General features: G+C 39.8%; 1 protein-coding gene across 4 annotated transcripts in view; it reads left to right on the top strand.

Annotated features, from left to right (window-relative positions):
- The window catches only part of Atg10 (autophagy related 10), a 369,433-nt gene extending 350,565 nt beyond the window's left edge, over window positions 1-18,868 (top strand). For all 4 annotated transcript variants that reach the window (XM_008853299.3, XM_029556227.1, XM_017803245.2 and 1 more), the window contains 3 exons: window positions 17,116-17,213; window positions 18,239-18,354; window positions 18,629-18,868. In XM_008853299.3, coding sequence (XP_008851521.1) covers window positions 17,116-17,213; window positions 18,239-18,350 — 210 coding nt within the window. In that variant the 3' untranslated portion in view covers window positions 18,351-18,354; window positions 18,629-18,868. The remainder of the gene's footprint in view (window positions 1-17,115; window positions 17,214-18,238; window positions 18,355-18,628) is intronic.
- Window positions 18,869-22,733: the final 3,865 nt, after the last annotated feature.

Raw genomic sequence — 22,733 nt, 5'->3', positions numbered from 1 at the left:
TCCCTCCTACAGGGGAGGGGCATCTTTCTCACCAGATTTCTTTGTTCCTGATCGCAAGTCCTATTATTCCCCATGTCAAGCCAGGTGAAAGTACTGTTCTGGGATGTGCTTTTCTCTTCTCTGTAGATATTCTAATGGAAGGGAGTAATGACAAACTTCATCAAGTTTAAGAGTCCTTTTCCCTCAGGTGCAGTCCAGGATTTTAGTACTATGTTTGCAACTAAATTGTCAACACTGAAGCTGAAGAGTTGGAATTGCTATTGCATATCTGCCTAGTACAAGTTGAGTGTCCCTCATTAGAAGTTTATAGCTAGAACTGTCTCCGATTTCAGAGTTTTCCGATTTTAGTCTATTTTGATAGACTTTACTCACTGAGCATCTCCAATCTGAAAATCTAGACTCTGAAACACTCTAAAATCTGAACTAATGTGAGCATCATTTCAGATTTTTGGATTAGGGGTATTGAAGCCATACCTAAGCTACACTAAACTGTATGAGAGCAGATTTCCCATCTGTCTCCAGTATTCTAACATCTTCAAGACCTAGAACAGTGACTGACAAGAGAACGCACTCCATATATGTCCATTGAATAGGTGACTGGCTAGATGGATAGATAGATGGATGGGTGGATGTTTAGCATGGAATTTTATCCACAAAGGGTACTTGGTAATGTTTATTGAATGCTTGGGCAAAAAACTGAATTGCTTAATAAAGGAATGAGTAAAATAGAAAGGTGTGAGTTTATTGTGTTATGTAAAAAAATTTTAAAGATTTTATTTATTTCAACTTTATGTGTATGAGTGCTTTGTCTGCATATGTATATATATGTACACTACATGTGTGCAGTGCCTGTGAAAGCCTGAAAAGGATGTCAGATCCTCAGGAACTAGTGTTACAGATGGTTGTGAGCTGCCAGGTATGTGCTGGGAACAAAACCTAGGTTCTCTTGAAGATCAGTTGGTGCTCTTAACCAATAAGCTGTCTCTCCAGCCCCTATTTTTGCAATATTTTAACGATGGGTCTAACGATGAACAGATACATTGCTGTGGTGCGGAGTAAACTAGTTCACAGTATTGTAACTCTGTGGATATGTACCTTTGTGTATTAGGTCCTCTCAATGGTAGAAAAAGATTTTTTTTTATATAGAAACAAGTTGATAAGCCAAGCATTGTTGTGCACACCTATAATCCCAGCACTTAGGAGTGTGAGGCTGGCATATCACCAATTTGAGGCCAAATTGGACAACATAGTGAGTTCAAGACCAATTTAGGCTATAGTCTCAAACAAAAAGAAGCTTATATGTAGTAAGATCTACATGTCTCAAACAAAAAGAAACAAAGAAAGACACCAGTAGATTTTATAATACATTGCAAAGCTGACATGTTTTAAAGTAAATTACATGGGAAGAGTTATTTCTAAATATACCTTAAATCCCCCCACCCTTCTTTGCTCTGATATACACTTTAGAGGAAATATTTTACAAAATAGATACTAAAGTTCTCCTATAAATATACAGGAGGTGCTGTCTCTATTTCCTTGCCAAAGAGAGAAGAATGGTTCTCTCATGCCCTGCTGCGGCATAGGAGCTACTGGAGTCTTCCACACAAATGTTTACCCTGCTGCATGTGCAGATAATAATTTGCTTTGGCACAGTAAACTATCTCTGACTAAGCATTGATTCTACAAATATGTATTGAGTACTTACTATGTAAAAGGCACTGTCTTGGATGCTGAAATTAAATTAATAATCAGAATACTTTCTGTATAATAATTTGCTTTGGCACAGTAAACTATCTCTGACTAAGCATTGATTCTAGAGGACCTTTAAGGAAATGCATAATACTTGAATGTACATACCTGTATACAGTCAATTGCCTACGTGGAGTAGTGTGGAATTAGCAGTGGGCATAAGCATGCGGTACAGTGATGATATAGGTAGAGGACACCTGGTTCTAGAGAGCCTTAGGCAAGAAATAGGCTTTAGTGAGTTAAAGAAATGGAGTTCCAAGCAGAGAAAACTGCATGTAAAAATACCTATAGGTAAGAAATAGTGTTTGGGGAGCAACAAATAGTTTTATGGTAAACTATATATGAATCATATGTTTGATTATCTAAAATTACATTCCACATTTCTAAATCATTATAAATAAAATTCTTTTCACAAAGAATTACATGGCTTGTTCCTCACTTGGTCAGATCCGCTCAAATGTTACTTCTGCAGAAAGGTTTTCCCTTACCAGCTTATATGAAATAGACCCTCATTCGTCATTTTTCTGTATACTTAAAAATACCTCTTCCATTTTACCCTCTCTGCCTTACTGTGATTAAAACAGACGAAAGGAGAAAAATCTTTAGGAAATTCCTAAACGCAAGTCTATCTCCATGTAGGTATGGAGTTGGAATCCTCCTAATTACTATGTAGAATCTTGTAGAAACTTCTAAGGGAAACACCTTTAATTGTAGGCCTCAAAGAATTATATAGTCATGCTAAAATTCATAATTAAAAAATACTGAGTTTGTGGAGCTCCAGAGATGACTCAGTAGCTAAGAGCACTGGGTGTTCTTGCTGAGGACCTGGGTTTGGTTCCCAGCACCCACATGGTAGCTAACAACTTTCCATAACTCCAGTTCCAGGGGCTCCAATACCCTCTTTGGCCTCGGTGGGTTTGCATGAGCATGATGCACTTACATACATATAGTCAAAACACTCATACACACCAAACAAAAATATACAAATAATTTTTTAATTAATAAAACAGAAGACAGCAGCACCTAGAGAGGATCGACAAAAGGCACAGGAACTAGCACAGAACAGACGTTTAAGAAGTATCTTTTCATTGCACAAAAAGCAACAGAAAATATAAGCACATGTGTGTGAAAGATCTGAAAAGAATTCACTGGTGATTAATCTGAGCTGCTTTTACTATTTGTTCTCTGTATTTCTTGAATGCTCTGTGTACTAGTCTTAGAATATTATGAAAGCACATGATTTTAAAATAAATAGATGTATGAAGGGTTGGACTAGGGACACAGAAGGCAGGAATTATCCTAGACATCAAGTATGGTCAGAAACATGAGATGCTGCAACATGGTGAACAAAAAGACTTTGGTGGTGTGGAGGAGCTTTGTCCCTCACCACATGCACGTGGTAAGTATAACACCCAAAGTATCAGTAAAGCCTTCCTCAAAGAGGCATTGTAGTAGAGCCTGTATAATACATTCAGGACACTGCTGGTTTCTGTAGATACTCATTTTCCTTCACCTGCACAGGGGCCGGGAGGAGGGAGATACCTCTCTGTTTCTAAGGAATGTGTGTAGAGTGGAAGCAGATGATCAGTCTGGAGTATAAAACTGGCTGGAAGTTTAGTATGTGAAATTATATTTGTGCCCTCCCAGAGAGCCAAGAAAATTAAGAAATGAACTAAGTAACTCATCACACTTCTTACATGTAAGATGAAGGTGCAGTATTATCTTTTCCTTCTGATAGTCACATCTAATAGTTCTAAAACCAATTCACAATATTCATGTCAGGCCTATTTTATGAGACATTTAGCCATGGCTAAATTGAATTTCATAAGGGAATGTACCTATATAACTCCTCCAGAATTACAGAGAAAGAAATCTGACCCATCATTTCTATTTTCACAGAAAACCATTTAGCAGAACTTTGTTCCAGCAGAAATGTTTATTGAATTGTAAGCCTAACACTGGCTGTGTGTGTTTCCTCATGGAAATTCTCCTCAGTGCACATTTGCTCAGTTCATTAGTACTAACAGCAGATGGTAGCACTTTCACATGAATTTACCTCCCAAACTGATCTAAGAAATGTCACTAAAAAGATCCTGGCAGCTTTGATGTTCTTTCATTTCTGAAAAAGGTATTAAATCAGGTATAGGAGCTTAGTTTTGTTTTTGTTTTTGTTTTTTTCTTTAACTGCAACACATAATTCCTAAACAAACTAAAGACAGCTTTCATCTCTGGATCTGCCTGTCTGAAGGAAAAAGTAGAAAATGCAGATAATATTTCCTGATAGCATCAGTCTTACAAGAAATGTCAATTGCAGAGAAGTGGCTTTGGAAAATATTGTCCAAATTAGCTGTCTTCACAGGTAATATACATTAGAGTATTTGTAAATCCTCCACCCTACTTGATCTGAACATAAATTGCTAGGTTTATAGGATCAACTAATTCAATGTGATTCAAAAATGAATATTGAGGGGTTTCTCTTGGATCTCCTATCCCATCCTCCCTTATTGCAAGTGGTCAGCATTATTAACGGATCTGATTAGCTGAAATCCAGCTCAGCTCATCTCTTTATTGAACCTGGAAAGAATCTTCATTATTTAAAATATCTGGCGCCAAACTCTGGCAATTAAAAGAATAAAAACACAGACTTCAGGGCTAGCACACGCCCACACATACAGCAGACTATGAACTCAACTCTCCATCCTACCCCTGAGGAGCAACTCTTAGAAAATCAACCTGCAGCTGACTCCACCTACTCCTATGACCTCCTAGGGGACTTCAGCTTCAAGTTGGGTGAGACATTAAGATTTGCTTCCTAAATTAAAGCCTTAATCCTATCTAGTACCTTCACTAATCTGCTAAACTCAGAGACTCCTCTAAACTCAGAGATGCCTCCCCTCTAAAGTCTACAAATGTAAGGAATTTCCTTTGTTCTGCAGGTTGCTGTTGGTTCTCCCACCCCAATGCTGCAAATGGTCACTAGCATTATTAAAGGACCCAATTACCTGGAAAATTTTAATATTGGCTGAGGTCACTGTACAAACTGTGAATTTTCTGACATTTATAGCATTTAGATCTCCATGAGCTGGTGTGGTAGTTCACGTCTACAATCCAGCAGTTGGAAGGTGGGAGCAGAAGGATCAAGGATTTCAAGGTCATCTTGTTATATAGTGAGTTCAAGGCTACCTTGGGCTGTGTGAGACCCTAAAAAAGAAGGGGAGGGGGGGAGGGGAGGGAGGAAAGAAGAAAGGAAGAAAAGAAAAGAGCTGAGCATGGTGGTGCATGCCTTTAGTCCCAGGACTCAGAGGTGGAAGCCAGTCTGGTTTATCTAGTGAGTTCTAGGCTAGCTGGGGCTACAGGGAAACCCTGTCTCAAAACAAACAACAAAAAAGGAAGAAAGAGTAAGAAACTCTCCTTAAGAGTAACATTTTAATATTACAGATCCTTTGCCTTGAGTTAGTCTTAAATCAACTTAAAATTATCAGATAAAAAGACTTATACTTGCTAAATGAGTGAATATATTAATTCAAGTAAGCAATATATTTCATATAATATAAGCATTGTTATTTTCTTGATAATTCAAGGCTATGTACTCAGCATACAGGTTGAGTATCACTAACCTACTGAAGTCTGAAATGCTCAGAAATTTAAAACTTTATGAACATCAACAAAAGTTCCAGATTTTGGAGCATCTTAGGTTCTGCATTTTCAAATGAGCGATGTTCAGCCTGTAAAATATATGGAAATATTCCCAAACCCAAAACCTTCAAACTCTGGGACACTTCTGGTCCTAAGCATTTATGATAAGAGAAATAAAGATTTCTTTTGAGTATTTTTTAAATTAATACTCTGTCTGTCTTTGAAAATAATGACTCATTTGGTTAATTTTGTACAACTAAGAGAAATTAATACATTTTAGAAAGCCTGGGTGTTGAAACATGTACAGTTTAATCATGTAATTAATTATGGATATTTCAACACACTGCTAGGAAATTCTCATGATTAACAACATACTTAAACAAGGATTTCACAATCAGATGGAGCTTTTGGATTCTAATACTCTCAAGTCCAAACCCCTTACTTGTTATTCTAATGATAGAAGTGCAACTGGATTCTGACTGTGCTAACAGCAACTTGCTGCAGCATGCTTCCATGCTTCCATTCCTTCCTCTATCCTTTGTGCTGTTATTGTCATATGTGCCTGTGTGTGTTCATAGATATATATATATGTATATATCTCATCCATATATTAAATAACCCAACACTATAGTGCCATGACGATTACTTATATAATCATATGTCCTTTTAAGAAACTAAGGGAAGAAAAGAATGCTTTAGCCTGTGTTTTGAGACAGGGTCTCACTATATAGCCCAGGCTGGACTTGAATTTCCCGTCTTCTGGTTCTATCTTTTCATGCTGGGATTACAAACATGTTCAGCTATACTTGGCTTTAGTATTATATTCATCACTTATGAGACTTTTTTTTTCATTTTTTTAATGTTTTTTATTATTTTTTTTAATTTTAAGTTTGTTGCCTGCATTTATATAAGTGCACCTCTGTCATACAATGCCTTCTTAAGTCATAAGAGGGCATCGACTCCCTTGGAACTGGAGTTATGATGTTGTTAGCTACAATATGGATGCTGGGAATCAAACCTGGGTCCTCTGTAAGAGAAGCCAGTGATTTTAACCACTGAACCATCTCTCCAACCCCAATTTCTTTTATTATATTTGGTTATTGTATGTATATGTATTTTTCAGGCACACACAGGTGGAAATCAGAGGACAACTTGCAAGAGTCAATTCTGGGGTGGTCCTGGGGCTAGAACACTCAGGTCATCAGGCTTGGTGGCAAGTTCCTTAACCTGCTGAGCCTTCGCATTTGCCTTTCTCTCATTTTCTATGGCTCTTTCCAAACCCTTCCCAACCTCTGGGCTGTGGACTAGGCTGTTTCTTCTCTGTTTGTATGTTACGCCTAGGCCTCAAACTCCTAATTGCAAGCATATGCCACCAGGCTTAGCTAGCTGTTACTATTTTTATAAGACTGTCGCATTTTTTTTTCTTTTTTTCTTTTTTTTTTCGGTCTTTTTGAGACAGGGTCTCCCTGTAGCCCCAGCAGTCCTGGAACTCACTATGTAGACCAGGCTGGCTGGCTTTGCTGTTTGTCAAGTAACTTTTAGTTATATGTATGTATGCTCTTATGCAATTATATTGGCCCCTTTAATCTTTGGTTATACTTCCCTTTTGGGTGTTTAAGGACATACCATTGGACCAGATAAACTGATTTGTTTTCACTCTTGAGGTCATTTGAGGATCTGTTCCTCAGGGGTCCCGTGGGCTTGGGAGGAGCCCCTGCTCCTTTCTTTTACCAGTTCCATCTACGTGAAGATAAGTCAAAGGTCCTACTCGACCATTGTTGGCTTCTCTTGGAAGCATGGAGGAAATGATTCCTCTGTGTTGACCCTCCTCTTTATAGACTGGACACTGGTTCAAGTCCATCTGGTGGGGTCTCCTTGGCCTCCTTGATCAAGAGGTACTTATGAGACTTTTTGTCTTTCTCTTGTGGATTTGAATTTTCCTTTGATATTACTTCTTTCTCCCCTCCTTCCCAGATTCCTGCCATGTGTGTTGATATAGTTGGGTTATCCTCCTAGTGGATGAGGTCATTTTTTTCCAATTGTTTTCTCTCTCTCTCTCTCTCTCTCTCTCTCTTTCTCTCTCTTTCTCTTTCTCTCTCTCCTCTCTCTCCCTCTCTCTCTGTCTTCTTCAGATTGAATGCTTTCTATTAATCTTCAAATCTACTACTTCTTTCTACTGCTGTCTCATATCTACTGTTGAACTTAGCTGGTGTTTTGTTTTTTGGTTTTTTTTTTTTACTTTCTGGTATTATACTATGAACTCAGAATTTCTATCTGATCCTTTCTAGTTTATTTTCTTTTATTGATATCACTGCATTTGTAGAATCATTATCCTCATTTCCCTTTTAATTCTATAAACATAGTTTAAATTTTTGGACATGTGGTTTGAATTCTTTGTAAGTCCAACATCTTTGCCCACTCAGGATCTGTTTTTATTTTTTACATGCATCACATTCTTGGGTTTCTTTATATGTCTCATAAATTTCTTTGAAAACGGGGCATTTTGGATAATATATTTTAGCAATCTAGATTCTGATAGTTTTCTCTGGGGGCTGCCTTTTTACTGTCGTTGCTGTTAATTATGTTGGTTTAATTATCTCAGAATTTAAGTGTGCCACTAATCTATCTGCTATTTTTCTTTTTAATTCTGTTTTTGCTGTTGCTCTTTGAGAGCTTGGAGTTGTTGTTTGAGTTTCGGTGTGCTTGTTTTTTTGTTTGTTTGTTTGTTTTTGGTCTTTTTGAGACAGGGTCTCTCTGTAGCCCCAGCTGTCCTGGAACTCACCATGTAGACCAGGCTGGCCTCGAAGTCACAAAGATCCACCTGCCTCTGCCTCCCAAGTGCTGGGATTAAAGGCGTGCGCCACCACGGCCAGCTAGGTGTGCTTGCTTTGAGACAAAGTCTCATGCTGATGGGCCTCATGACCCTCCCCTCAGTCTCCCCAAAAGGTGGAACTAAAAGCATGTGCTCCCTCCCTTACCTGACTTTCTATAATCATTTAGAAATGTTTATCCTGCCTTTCCCAGAGTGACTCAGATGTGTCTGTATCGTTTGCAGATTAGCCAGTGATTGACAGATTATACTCTATACTCAAATACATCAAGCCCAGAGGGCCCCTTTCTTTTGCCAGTGGCTGGTATGTGGGTGGAAAACACACTCAAACTTCAGATCCTGTTCAGGTCAGTCTTGGCTTTCATTCCCTAACTTTGTGTCTTCCCTGCATGTGTGTGTAGTTCCATCGACCAGGAATGCCTGCAGAACCTCCCACTCCCTCCTGCAACTGTCTCAACTTCAGGATCTCTCCATTAAAGTTTTGGCTTATCTACTGCTTGCCTCAACTGGGACTGCAGCCTCTGGCCAGCAGAGCTGCCTTGTTTCCTTCTTTAGAGCTTATTTTGTGATTTTTATTGACAGTGCTGCTGAGCAGTAGATGGAGATAAAGTCAACCTCTTTGGCAGCAGAGCTCCTAGCTCTTGGGGCAAGCAGGGAAGTTTCTGGTAAACTTCCCAGCAAATGGAGCCAGGGTCAGGTACAGGGGATATGAAGTATTTCTCCCAAGCAGGCTGCAGATTTCCTTTGCTTCTAACATGAAATTCTGCAGCTTATCATTAGACTTCTCTAAATTTGTATGTGCCCTTCATTGGTTTCCAGAGTCTGGAAATAATTTACCTGGAAATAAGGGGGTTTTTTTGTTCAGGTTTGTCCTTATTTTGAGATGAGAGGGATTGCTGACCCATTTTGCCACGGTTGGAGGGTCTTCCTGTCATTTGTTATTTATCAAATTTTTCTTAAAGAAATAGATAAGTGTATTTTTTATTTGGTTGTGTGTTGGTTTGGGTATGTGTATGTAAGTCTGTACATATTTGTGTATGCATGTGTGAGAGTGCACATGTGTGTGAGTGCACATGCACCAGCAGGAACATGCAGAGGAGTCAGAAGGATGTTCTGTGTCTCTACTGCTCTCTGCCTTATTCCTTTGAGATGGGGTCTCTCACTAAACCTGAAGCTTGCTATTTTTTCATCTAGGCTGACTGGCCAACAAGCCCCAGTGAGCCTCCAGTTTCTACCTCCCCACCCTGCTTCCCACCCACTGTTACAACCATACCCCGGTTTTTTATGGGCACTGGGATCTGAAGTTAAGTCCTTGTGCTTGTCTAGCGACTGTACTTACTAACAATCAATATTCTGTAGCTTTTTTATTTTTATTTTTGGCATTGTAAATAAAGTCTTGCTATGTAGCCCAGACTGTGCTGGAACTCATGATCATCCTGCCTTCACAGCCCAAACCTCCATCATAAGGCTTGGCTTTAGTTTGACTTTTTAAAATATTTTATTTATTACTTATTTTATGTGTGTGAGTATATTGTGTGTATGTACAGTTGTGTCGTACAGTGCCCACAGAGATCAGAAGAGAGTGTCAGATTCCCCTGGAACTGTAGGTGTGGATGGTTGTTAACCATCACATGGGTGCTGGGAATCGAACCTGGGCCAAACCTGGGTCCCGTACAGGAGCAGCCAGTCCTCTTAACTGCTGAGCCATTTCTCCAACCCCTTGTTTTTTGTTTTTTGGGGTTTTTTTAGCTAAAACTATTTTACCAAAACAATATAACCTTTAATTCAACTGATATTTAAATTTTTCTTTAAAAAATGTTTTTCAGTTTAAAATGTTATATTTAACTTCCAGAAATAAGATCTCAGTGTAGTAAAGGATAAAAGAGTTTTTTCAGATGCCAAATCTGCCTTAAAGAAATGACTAAGCTATTCTAAAAGTTTTTCTAAGGTACATATTATTTTTTTTATTATTTTTATTTTATGTGTATGAATGTATTACATGCATATATTACATGCATGCGGTGGCCACAGAGATCAGAAGAGGACATCTGATCCCCTGAACTGGAATTGAGGACAGTTGTTAGCCACCATGTGGATGCTTGGAACTGAACCTGGGCTCTCTGCAAGAGCAGCCATTGCTCTTAACCAACCCTGTCTTTATTATTTTCAAAAAGTGGTTCTTTCCAACCCTGTCTTTATTATTTTTAAAAAGTGGTTCACAAGAGCATCACTATGCATTTTCAATAAGATATAACCTTAAATATTATGAGTTTTTTGTTCTTTTATGAAAAATGAATATTTAAAATGTAGATTTCTGTCATAGCTAGCTTTAACTGTAAGCTACAGTCACCTGAAAACAGGAGTCTGAATTGAGGGATTTTGAAGATCAGATTTTCAAGTACGCATGTATGTGGAGGACAGTCTTGGTTGTTAATTGATGTAAGAAGGCTCACTGGGGAGAGGTGTTGTTCCCTGGGCAGGCGGTCCTAGGTTGTATGCGGAAGTTAAGTGAAAGCCAGCAAGCAGTGTTCCTCCATGGTTTCTGCATCAAGTTCCTGCTTGAGTTCCTGCCCTGACTTCCTTCAGTGATGGACTGTGACCTGAAATATAAAATGAAATAAACTCCTTCTTCTCCTAAGTTGCTTTTGATCATTTTGTGTGTTATCACAGCAACAGAAAGGAGACAAGATCAATAAGGTGCTGTTGAAGTATCTGAGCTTTTATTTCAGCTGAATGTGAAGGCCCGTATCTGTAATCCTAGTACTCTGGAGGCTGAAGCAAAAGGATCACTGCAAATCTGAAGCCAGCCTGGGCTATGTAGTGATTTCCAGGTCATCCATGGCTACATAGCAAGATTCTGTCACAAAAAAAAACAAAACCAAACTAAGCTTTTATTTTTAAAGTTAAATACACTGAAATTGACTGGGTGTGGTGGTACACAACTTCAATCCCAGCACTTGAGAGACAGAGGCAGGCAGAAGGTCAGCCTGGTCTACATATTGAGTTTCAGGCCAGCTGGGGCTACAGAGAGAACATGTCTCAAAACATAAAATATATAGTGTGTGTGTGTGTGTGTGTGTGTGTGTGTGTGTGTGTGTGTGTGTATAAATAAATAGATTCAGTGAAATTATTTTCCATTAATTTTGCTGTAAACCAATTCTAGGTACCCTGTATATCCAAGTCTTTGGTTAACTCAGAGTTTTCTCTTCCCTTTGATTATAACCAGTTTTCCAAGTATTCCTAAATTTTTTAAAATTTAATTTATCATTTTATTTTATGTATATGAATATATTGCCTGCATGTATGTAAGGACACCTGTGTCATGCAAGGCCCATGGAGGTCAGAAGATAGCATCGGATTCCCCTGGAATTGGAATTATGGACAGTTGTTAGCTGCCATTTGGGTGCTAGGAATCGAACCCAGGTTCTCTGAAAGAGCAACAGGTGCTCTCAACTGCTGAGCCATCTCTCCAGCCACCATATTCCTAAATCTTAAGACAACCAATGATGTCTTTTGATACTACAAGTATCCAAGAGTTTCTCTTTTTTTTTTCTTTTATCTTTTTTTCTTTTTTTCAAGAGGTGGCATTAGGGTATTGAACCTATGTTATGTTAGGGAAGGACGACTAAGCTACATCCCCATCATTCATTCTCTTTCTCTCTCTCTCTCTCTGTCTTTCTCTCTCTCTCTCTCTCTCTCCTGTGTGTGTCTTTCTCTCTCCTTCCCTCCCTCCCTCCCTCCCTCCCTTCCTTCCTTCCTTCCTTCCTACCTTCCTAGATAGAGTCTAAGTTACCCAGGCTGGTCTTGAACTTGTGACCATCATGCTTCAGCTTTTTGAGTACCTCGTATTATAAACCTGAGCCATTAAGCCCGACTGGATCTTCCAATTTTAGATGTTGAAACTGTGCTTTTCTAGAAGGTCTTCACTGTGAGAAATATAGGTCTAGTATAAAATCTTCACTATCAGGGTAGTTTATCATAAAACCACAGTCTGAATGGCATTATTCTTGTCTATTTTATTTAGGTATAAATAGGTTAAATAATAACTAAGGCTTCACTCTCTGCCAAGCGCTGTTCAAGTACTATGTCAGTGAAGAATTACAATATGTGAGACAGATGTTCATGAACCTGTTGTCAGATGAGGAAGGAGAGACAGATTAAGAGATTTCCCTAAAAGTGAATGGTCCTAAGGGTAGAGCAGAACTTGACCCCAAAGAGTCTTAAATACAAGTTCATCTATGCTCTTACCCATTTTCATAACTTATAGAAGTAGAGTATAAGTCTTTAACTACATAACATCCAATAAGCAGGGTATAGTGTAAACATGTCCCTAAGTCTGTTCAGAGGAAATGATCCTCTGAACTGAACTGTATCTATGAATCTTTTGGGTTATCCTTTCAGGTCTTGTAAAAGTAGGCCATACACCTGTAAAAGGAAAATCCTTGACTATATAATGAAGCCTTTTTTTTTTTTTTTTTTTTTGGTCTTTTTGAGACGAGGTCTCTCTGTAGCCCCAGTTGACCTGGAACTCACTATATAGACCAGGCTGACCTTGAACTCACAGAGATATGCCTGCCTCTTCCTCCTGAGTGCTGGAATTAAAGGTGTGCACCACCATGCCCAGCTCCAGAGCCATTCCTATTTTTATTACTTTTATTTTATGTGTATGTGTGGAACTGGAGTTACAGACAGTTGTTATCTTCCATGTGGGTGGTGGGATTCAAACCTGGGTCTTCTGTAAGAACAGCTAGTGTTCTTAACCGCTGAGCCATGTCTCCAGAAGCCATTCTTTATATAAGGGTCTGTAGGCCTTCCAGGAAACTCAACTGTGAAGTGCTGAAATTCTTTGAGGACATTCTTAGGGTGGTGGCTGGGAGTACTTCCATTCCATATAAGCCAGGAAGGGAAAGCCCATCCAGGTTCATATCCTAGTATCCCACATGAATCAGACCTTGAGCCCCAGCATTGTAACCCTATCATTTTTAAAACCCTATCATTTTTTGTGTGTTTATTACCCTTTCAATATTCCCAGACTTTTAGCAGAATCTTGTTTCAACAGTCATTCTGCTTTAGCAATGGGAAACTGGGTTAGAATGTTCAAAGCTGGAATAATTTCCTTATAACATTAGCATGAGCTCGGCCATGTGATTGATTATTCAGGGGACAAAGGCAAAAATGAGACTTGAGAGTAGAGACAGTGTGATTGAGCTAACCCTCTGTGTTATGAATGTTTCGATTAAATGCAACCACAAAGGTCTCAGCTATTATTATTATTATTATTATTATTATTATTGGTCTTTTTGAGACAGGGTCTCCCTGTAGCCCCAGCTGTCCTAGAACTCACTATGTAGACCAGGCTGGCCTTAAACTCACAGAGATCCACCTGCCTCTGCCTCCCAAGTGCTGGGATTAAAAGCGTGCGCCACCATGCCCGGCTTTTATTATTTTTAAGAAGACAATAGGTCTTTATTGGGCATAATGGCCCACAACTATAATCCCAGCACTGTGAGACTGAGGTAGGAGGATTGCCATGAGTTCTAGGCCAGCCTGGACTACAAAGTAAGACCTTGTCTTAAAAAAATAATAATAATAGATCTTCATATCAATAAGATTGGGTCACAACTCTTTATACCTTCCACTAGTTACTAGTAACTATGTAAGACGTCCAAAACAAATTGAGACTACATTTACCTCATTAGATCCTAACCTGTTAAACAATATTTATTTTAGTCCAGAATAATTCTAAAATTGGTTTGAATTTCCTCTTCATTTTTGCTGTGGTCGTTTTCCCTTGGGTCTTCTTCCAGAGCTCTGCCTGCTTATTTGGGGGCAGGGGATTGTTTTTGTTTTTGTCATTCTGATATCTGTTTAAATAGTAACTTGTCTTCACCCATTCATCCTGCTACAAAAAAAAAAAAAAAAAAAAAGCATCAGAGAATTAATGACTTCAACCACAAGCATTTATTTCTCACAGTTTTGAAGACTAGGGAGTCCAAGGTCAAGGTGTTTGTCAATAGATCAGGTGTCTGGTGAGGGCTCATTTCATTTCATAAATGGCCATCTTCCTTTTCTGTCTTCATATGGCAGAAAGAGGACGAGAGAGCTCTCTAGAGTTGTGTTTGTAAGGTCACTCATTCCATTCAGAACTGTTCCTTCCTTGTAACCTAATCACCTCCCAAAGGCTCTCTTTAATACCAACTCCTTGAGAGCCAGGATTTCAACATCTGAACATAGGAGGACACACACATTCAATCCATTGCATAGCTATGCAATAAGGCCTTCCCTTTCATCAAACATAATATCACCACAATCCTTCTGGAACTGTGCAATACAACCCTGTAAGATTTCCTTCAGGATAATTACTATTATATGGATTATTGTGCGTATTTATTTGTGCTTTTTCGTTGGCTGTCTTTCTGCACTGGAATCAAGTTCCATGAGACCAGAGACTTTGCTTATCTTAGAGAAGCAGTAGTCTCCATAACTGTATCTAGAACTGTTCCTAGAAGACACATAAAAAGTGATTTTTGATAAATACATATTGAATTAATAAATACTAGCTTAAGGCAGTGTATTAGTCACTTTTCTGTTGCTGTGATAGAAACACTGACCAAAGTACGTTATAGAAGGAAGAGTTTATTTGAGCTTACGGTTCCAGGGGAATTACAGTCTGTCATGGCAGGGAGGCATGGTGGCTGGAGGTGGTTGGAGCAGGAGCAGCAGAAGCTAAGCTCTCACATCATCACACAGGCACAGGAAGCAAGAGGGTGACTGGAGATCTGGCAAGGCTTAAGAACTCTCTAAGCCCACCCCCAGTGATGTGCTTCCTCCAGGATAGCCACACCTTCTAAAACTTCCCAAAACAGCACCATCATCTGGGGACAAAATGTCCAAACACTTGGAGCCTATGGGGGACATTTTCATTCATACCATCACAGGCAGATAAAAGGAAGCCAGAATCAAGTTGCATGAGAGGTACAGTGCACCTGGGCTATGACCCCACAGCCCAATAATGGGTGGGAATGGAGGAGAGGGAAAGAACTGACACTGTGCTAGAAAAAGCAGTCTACTGAGCGGAGAGGAAAAAGAAAAGGCCAGGTAGTGCTACCAAATCTATGTATATCCCACAACTTATACCTAACAGAGAACTCATCTCTCACCACATATAAATCCCACAAATTTCCACACTTGGTGTGGAACCTTCTGGCTTAGTTCTTTAAAAAAAAAATGTTTACTTTTATTTATATGTATGTGTGATTGTATGTCACATGTGTGAGGATGCTCTCAGGGACCAAAGGAGGACATTAAATACCCTGGAGCTGGAGTTACAGGCAGTCGTGAGCCATCTGATGTGGGCACTGGGAACTGAACTCCAGTCCCCTGGAAGAGTAGCCAGCATTCTTAACCACTGAGCCATCTCTCCAACCATCTCTGTTCTTGTGAATGGGCACATTCATCAGATGCAGATGCTGAGGGTAGAGGCGCACATAGCCTCCTCAGGAACAGATCCTATATTAGTTCCCTTGGACTGACCAAGAGGAGGAAAAGCCCCCAGGACAAGTTGCTAGGCAGCCCGTAGCCCAGATCCAGCTACACTTCTGTTTTATTTAGCCCACCCTATGCTTAAAGACATTGTGCCAGCATTCAAGAAGTTTTATATGAACTTCTGGTTTTCTAGGTCATTTTGACAAATAGGAAGGTCTGGCATGCGAGAGCTGTATTCTCACACAGCCCAACTAGCTAGTACAGAATAGCAAGCACAGCCTTGTTTCATAGTCCTCTTCAGCTCCCCATGGGCCCTGTGACTGCAGTGTATTTACCAGCATTTGCCCTCCAGTTTCCTGCATGGACTTCATAGCTGCTTGAATTTGTAATGTCCATCATAATGGTTAATCACAGTGTAAATAATTAATCATCAGTAATTGGTTTCGTGTTGGTAGACCTTGTGCATAGATCATTCACTGCACAAAAGCCTTCTAGGACTCCCCATTGCTTGACAAATGGAGTGTGTATGTGCCTGAATGGGCAACAGTTTGACCTGTACCTTATATCCAGGCATTCCCTTATAGAGGAATTAGACTTACACCCTGTGGGATTTTAGGTTCTAGAAACAACCCTATATGTTCGGAAAAGACAGAACAAGAAGAGGTTGTGGGGGAGTTAGAACAACTTAAATAATGCAGGCAGGCCATTCTCCCACTCACACTCTGTTCTACTCATAGAACATGTGACGTTGATATTGGAAGAACATGACATGCTGAAATAATTAGCATGTTGACCAAATTTAGGTTCAAATATGCAAATGACTTGGTTACTTGACCACTGGCAAAGAGGTAAGTGAAATACATTGTCCTGATCATCAAGCTACTTTTCTTCCTATATATACCGAAGAAAAAATATGAAATAATTATGGGCCAAAGAGGAACACTGGCCAACAGAGACAGAACTAATGAAATTTATCTATAGTTTGTACTGTGTAAAAAGTGCATGCACTCCACTGTACTTGACAGTGTATCCATGAATAGCTCACCAGCCTCTTAATATTTGAATTATAAATTGTATTTCAAAATAGAAAATCAACCTGTGACTTGGAATGTCAGATTGGCCTTCATTTTTTTTAAAAAAAAAAAGCAGGGCCAACGAGATGGCTCAGTGGGTAGAGGTACCAAGCCTCGTGACATGAGTTCAATCCCCAGAAACCATGTGAGGGGAGGGAGTAAACTGACTCCTGTAAGCTGTCCTCTGATCTCCATAGGTGTGCCATGGTGTGCATATGTGTGTGCACACATATAAATACACATAAATAAATAAATACATGAAATTTTTAGATAATTAAAAAAAGAGTAAACCAAATTATTTAACTTTTGCAAAGTAATTCACAACAGTTCTGATTCTTACAGGAACACCCCATACTTGGGCAACCCTTTTTTGTTCTACATCCTTGCAAGACAAATGAATTCATGGCTGCTGTGCTAAAGGATTCGCAGAAAATCAATAGGTGAGAAACACCTTCAAGACACATTGGACTCTACTCTGCTTTTAAAAGTGTAAATCTTTTCATGTGACTCTAAAAGCCAGGATAAAAAAAGAAATATTCTTTGTAATAATAATGGCTAACACATTGATTTTCGTTACATAGGTACTGTTCAGTTTTAGATATATGAACACATTGGAGTTTTATAATATCGCAATAAGCTAACTACTATTATTTAATTTCAGAGAAGGAGCTAAAGCACAAGGAACTAAGTGACTATCAGGCACATGCAGCTAGTTAGTGGTGGACCTGGGGTTTGAAGCCAGCCCTTCTTACTGCAGCAGCACATTTTTAACTATTGTACTCAGCTACCTCAACAAATACTGTAAATTTCAAACATAAGATCTGAGCCCTCAGAGGGCTCCTGGGAGTCAGAAACCCTATCCCAGGAGCCCCAATGTTATCTTGCCCTTCAACTACCTTTGTAAAAGAGTCTCATGATCTCTGGGACCACAAGTCCAAGTCACACTGTAGGGTGGCATCAAGGATGCTGGGATTCCAGGCAAGCCCACATCTTTGAAGAAGGCCTCATTTCTTGTTGTCCACTGTATTAGTTACTTTTCTGTTGCTGTGATAGAAATACCATGACAAGGGAGCTTATAAAAGGAAGAGTTTATTTAGCATACGATTCCAAAGGGACAAGAGTCCATCATGGTGGGGAGGCATGGCGGCAGAGGTGTCTGGAGTAGAAGCAGAAGCTAAAGTCTTACATCTGCAAGCAGGCACAGGAAACAGAGTGTAACTAGAGATCCAGCAAGGCTTAAGAACTCTCTAAGCCCACCCCCAGTGTCGTGCTTCCTCCAGTATGGCCACACCTTCTAAAACTTCCCAAAACAGCACCACCAACTGGGGACAAAATGTTCAAATACTTGGAGTCTATGGGGGATCTTCTCATTCAAAGCACCACATCCACTGACTGAATTTCCACCATTCATCCAAAAAACTATGATGGGGACATTTGTGTGATGTGCACCTCACTTGTTTCCTAGAAATGTCAACTATGTCACATCCTGGCTCAGCATTGTGGGGCCAGTTGTTGGGCTGAATCTACCTCTGAGCTATGCAAAAGCAGCCATGCAGGATGAGCAGCTTGTTGACTGATGAGGTAAAGAGCCTGGGTTTCATGCTTTGCTGTTAGAAGATGGCAGGGTCTCTTATTACTCAGGTCTGGGGATCGTTTGCCTCCATCTTTAATGTGCCGAGCTCTAGCTTGTTCAGTTTCCAACAGTGCCCTACTCAGTAACCTGAGAAGCACTTTACTTTGCTGTACAAGGCATTCACCCAACTACAGGAGCTGGTGGTTTTATGGCTAATAATCTTGAAATAAATCTTTATTGCTTTATTGCTTTTATTCTCTTAACTTTTGTTCTTGTTCTTAGATCTTCTGTTGATCTGAGAAACTACATCATGAAGAACACAAGGAGTTTACCCAGGAAGCGCAGGCTTAATGAAAATAAGACTGCAATGTGAGATCACCAAGATTTAACATGGGGGGCTGTAGAGACGGCTTAGTGGTTAAGATCACTGACTGCTCTTGCATAGGACCCAGGTTCGATTCCCAGCACCCATATGGTAGCTAACAGCTATGCTCCAGGAGATCCAATGCCCTCTTCTGACCTCTGAGGGCATTGCACAACATGGATACATTTACATACTTGCAGACAATACACTCATACACATAAAAAATAAAAATAATAAAATGTTTTTTAAAAATATTTAGCATGGGTGTTTTTTTCCTTAGGAATAAAGTGTCTACAGTATCTTATCTGGAACAGTGACTGTTTAGAAGAAACATGTCAAAGATTTGGATCACTATAAATAGCAAAATTTGATTCTAATTCAGTAGTATGACTGCTGGCATCATTAGGGCCTTCATAGGTCATTTTTTTCAAGGCTAGGAACATTTCTTTTTCTGATATGGAGATTGATGGAGAATGTATTTATGTGCTCATTTTGATATAAGATATATGAGAATTAAAATGCAGAGCTTACCTGTTTCTAAAGTTAATGTTATAAACATGGCCTATCTTAACTTATTCTCCCACAGTCCAACTCAGGAGCAATAGATTATTTCTCTTTTACTCTCCAAAGATAGATACAAAATAAAGAAAAATTAAACATTTTATTATAAGTTAATAATGTATTTTACAAGCAAAATATGGCATAGTTATGAGAAAATTTTTAAATGGCTATAGCAAATATTTACACATCAAAAAATGCTTTTGCCTATAATAATAAAATTGATAATTTTGTTGTTCCACCTGCCACACCCATGGCTGTGCTGCTGCCTCTTATCCTGTGGCTTCCTTCCTTTAAATAGGAAAAAAAAACAAGCTACCTTGTAGTGTTGCTGTGAGAGCCACAAGAGATCATGAATGCACGAGAAACGCTCATTAAATGCTCACCTTTCTCGGGCTGGAGAGATGGCTAGGTGGGTAAGAGCACTACCTGCTCTTGCAGAGGACCTGAGCTTGGTTCCCAGCACCCACAAGACAGCTAACAACAGTTCCTAACTCAAGTTCCAGGGGCTCTGACTCCCTCTTCTGACCTCTGTGGGTACTGCACGACATGGGTGCACCTACCTACATTCATACACATAAAATAAAAATAATAAAATATTTTTTAAATGCTTACCTTTCTCATAATTGTCTGTTCACTCAGCCTGTGAATATGTTTGACAGCCAGCAAGATACTAAAATGAGCCTCACCTGGAAGAATTGCAGGTTGCTTTATTTTTTGTTTCAGTTTCCTAGAAGCTGAAACTGAAAGAAAAACAAAATTGGTACAGTTTCTTCCAGTGAGGCATGTACCTTAGAGTCACCTGAAGGTGCTTTACAACCACAAATGCTGGGCCACCTTCCGAAACAGCTGCTTGGGGTGACTCTGGTGGACAAAACTCCCTGAAAAACCTCTTCTTTGGATGAGCTTGTATCATGGAATTGATGTGTGTTCTTCTGGCCTACCAACAAGCCCTTTCCCGTTCTATCCAAAGTAGACTTGCTTCCTAGTGTTGTCTAGGCAAGCACCTCAAGTTAACACAAGATTACATCATTACCTGATAAACCTGTTTTCGGGTATGAAAATACCATAAGTTGAAGATGCATTTAATAACCTACTGAACATCACAGTTCAGCTTGGCCTACTTTTTCATTTATTTTTATTACATTTTTATTTATTTTGTGTGCATAGGTATGTGTGGTGTGGGAGGCAGGTATGTGCCACAGTGCACATGTGGAAGTCAGAGACAACATGTGGGAGTTCTCTCTTTCCATTCTGTGGATCAAACTCAGATCATCTGACTTGGCAACAGGTGCCTTTACACACTGAGCCATCTTGCTGGCCCATTGAACTCACTTTATATATGCTCAGAACACTTACATTAGCCTGCAGTTGGACAGAATTACCTTACACAAAGCCTGTTTTATAATAAAAGTGTCAAGGGGCCAGAGAGATGGCTCAGCAGTTAAGAGCACTGGCTGCTCTTACAGAAGATCAGTGTTCAATTCCCAGTACCCACATGGCAGCTAGTAACTCCAGTGCTATGGAATCCGAAGCCCTCTTCTGACCTCCTCTGGCATTGCAAGGCATAGGTACACTTATATACATGCAGACAATACACTCATACACATAAAATAAAAAATAAAATATTTTAAAATGTATTGAATATCTCAGCTCTACAGCCATCTACACATTTTGTAGAGGTTATGGAGTCTCAGAACAAAAACAATATCAAAAAAAATCCTGGCAACCCTATACTGTAGAACATTGGCTTTTTATCCTCATTATCTCAAGGCTGTCTGGGAGTGGCTGCTTGCTGCTGCTGCCTAATGTCACAAGAGAGTATTAGACTGTGTTACACTAGCCAAGGGAAGGTTCAAAATTCAAGTATGGTTTCTTCAGTGTGTATCTCTTTTACAACATACTAAGTAAAAAAATGTAAGCTATACTGCTGTAAGTTGGGCTGGCTGTACAAGAACAGTAAGAAAACTTAGGAGACTTGTTTTCCCAGCAAGAGGGCTGCTATGGTTTGAATAAAGTTCATCCTCTTTAAAACCTCTGTTGAAATGTAATTCTCAATGGTTCTGAGAAGTGGTGGGACCTTTAGGAAGTGAACAGGTTGTCAAGAAGGACTGATTCAGTTCTCCCAGTACTGGATCCATTCTTGTGGGAGTTGGTTGTTACCAAAAAGGTCAGCACCTCTGTCCCCTCTGCAATTCCACACCAGCCCACCAAACCTCCTGCTTTCTGCCATGAGTTGCAGCAGCATGCAGGCCTGGCCAGATGCGACTGACCAACCTTGAACTTGTCAGCCTCCAGAGTCATGAGGCTGGCAAAAATAACTCCTTTCTTTAAAAATTAATCTCAGAAGTTTTGTTACAGCAGCAGAAAATAGCACTACTGTGGTCAGAGATAGCTTTGTGAAGGAGGGACTCTGTAGCCAGGTGAGGCGATGTACCACTGGAGAATCATGGAAGACTGCAAGATCGTCCCCAGTCTGTATCTGCAGGATAAGGGCTGAACTCAGAGTGGAAGTGGAGAAGGGTTAATTTAAACTGCTAGAAAAGCTAAAAGTAAATAAAATGCTGAGCCGCACATATTCATGCTAGAATGAGAGCTTGCTTATATGCTTGCTGGGCATTTTGGTATTTACCACTTAACATCTTTTCAACTTCTGCAAGGGATTTTTCCCTTCACTTTCCCCAATATAAACACAGATTTCTCAGCAAGTCATTTCTCAAGCCCTGTCATTTCTGGTGTGTGTGTGTGTGTGTGTGTGTGTGTGTGTGTGTGTGTGTGATCTGAATGACGTTACTTCTCTGGAACTATTATCTTTAACAAGTCTGAGATGATAGCCTTCCAGCTTAGGCCTAGTTTATGAGTTTTTTTGTTGTTGTTTTGTTTTTCCTTTTGTAGTACTGGGGATTGTGCCTAGGGTCTTACATGTGCTAGGCACTATAATACTGAATATACTCTCAGCCCTCTTTTTTTCTCTGTATTCTGAAACAGTTTCACTGAGTTGCCCAGGTGGAGCTTGAATTCACTCTGTAGCCCAGGCAGGTTTTAAACTTGTGATTCACCTCTGTCTCATAGTATCTGAGATTACAGGCCTCTGCCACAAGGCCTGACTCATTAGGAGCTCTGAATGTTCTCTACTTTGACCTGCCCCTTCTGTGGTAGATAGTAAGTCATTTAAGGTAATGACCACTGTTTTGGTATGCTCTATGGCAGTATGAACCTTCACAGAAGAGTTGCTGCTTGCCTCTCCTGAGTGGATAGGGAAAGGCTCTTGGTCTGCAGTGCTGATGGGGTTTTCAGACCAGGATGAAGAGCAGAGGCTGTGCTGGGAAGTAGACAACAAGCAGGAGGTTAAAAAAAAGAAAAGAAAAGAAAAGAAAAGAAAAGAAAAGAAAAGAAGGGGCTAGAGAGCTGGTTCAGTGGTTAAGAGCACTGGCTGCTCTTACAGCTCTTACAGAGCATCTGGCT

The sequence above is a fragment of the Nannospalax galili genome, unplaced genomic scaffold (genome assembly GCF_000622305.1).
Source record: "Nannospalax galili isolate Female #2095 unplaced genomic scaffold, S.galili_v1.0 scaffold45, whole genome shotgun sequence".
In the NCBI taxonomy this organism is placed as follows: domain Eukaryota; kingdom Metazoa; phylum Chordata; class Mammalia; order Rodentia; family Spalacidae; genus Nannospalax; species Nannospalax galili.
This window is presented reverse-complemented; position numbering and strand designations above follow the sequence as displayed.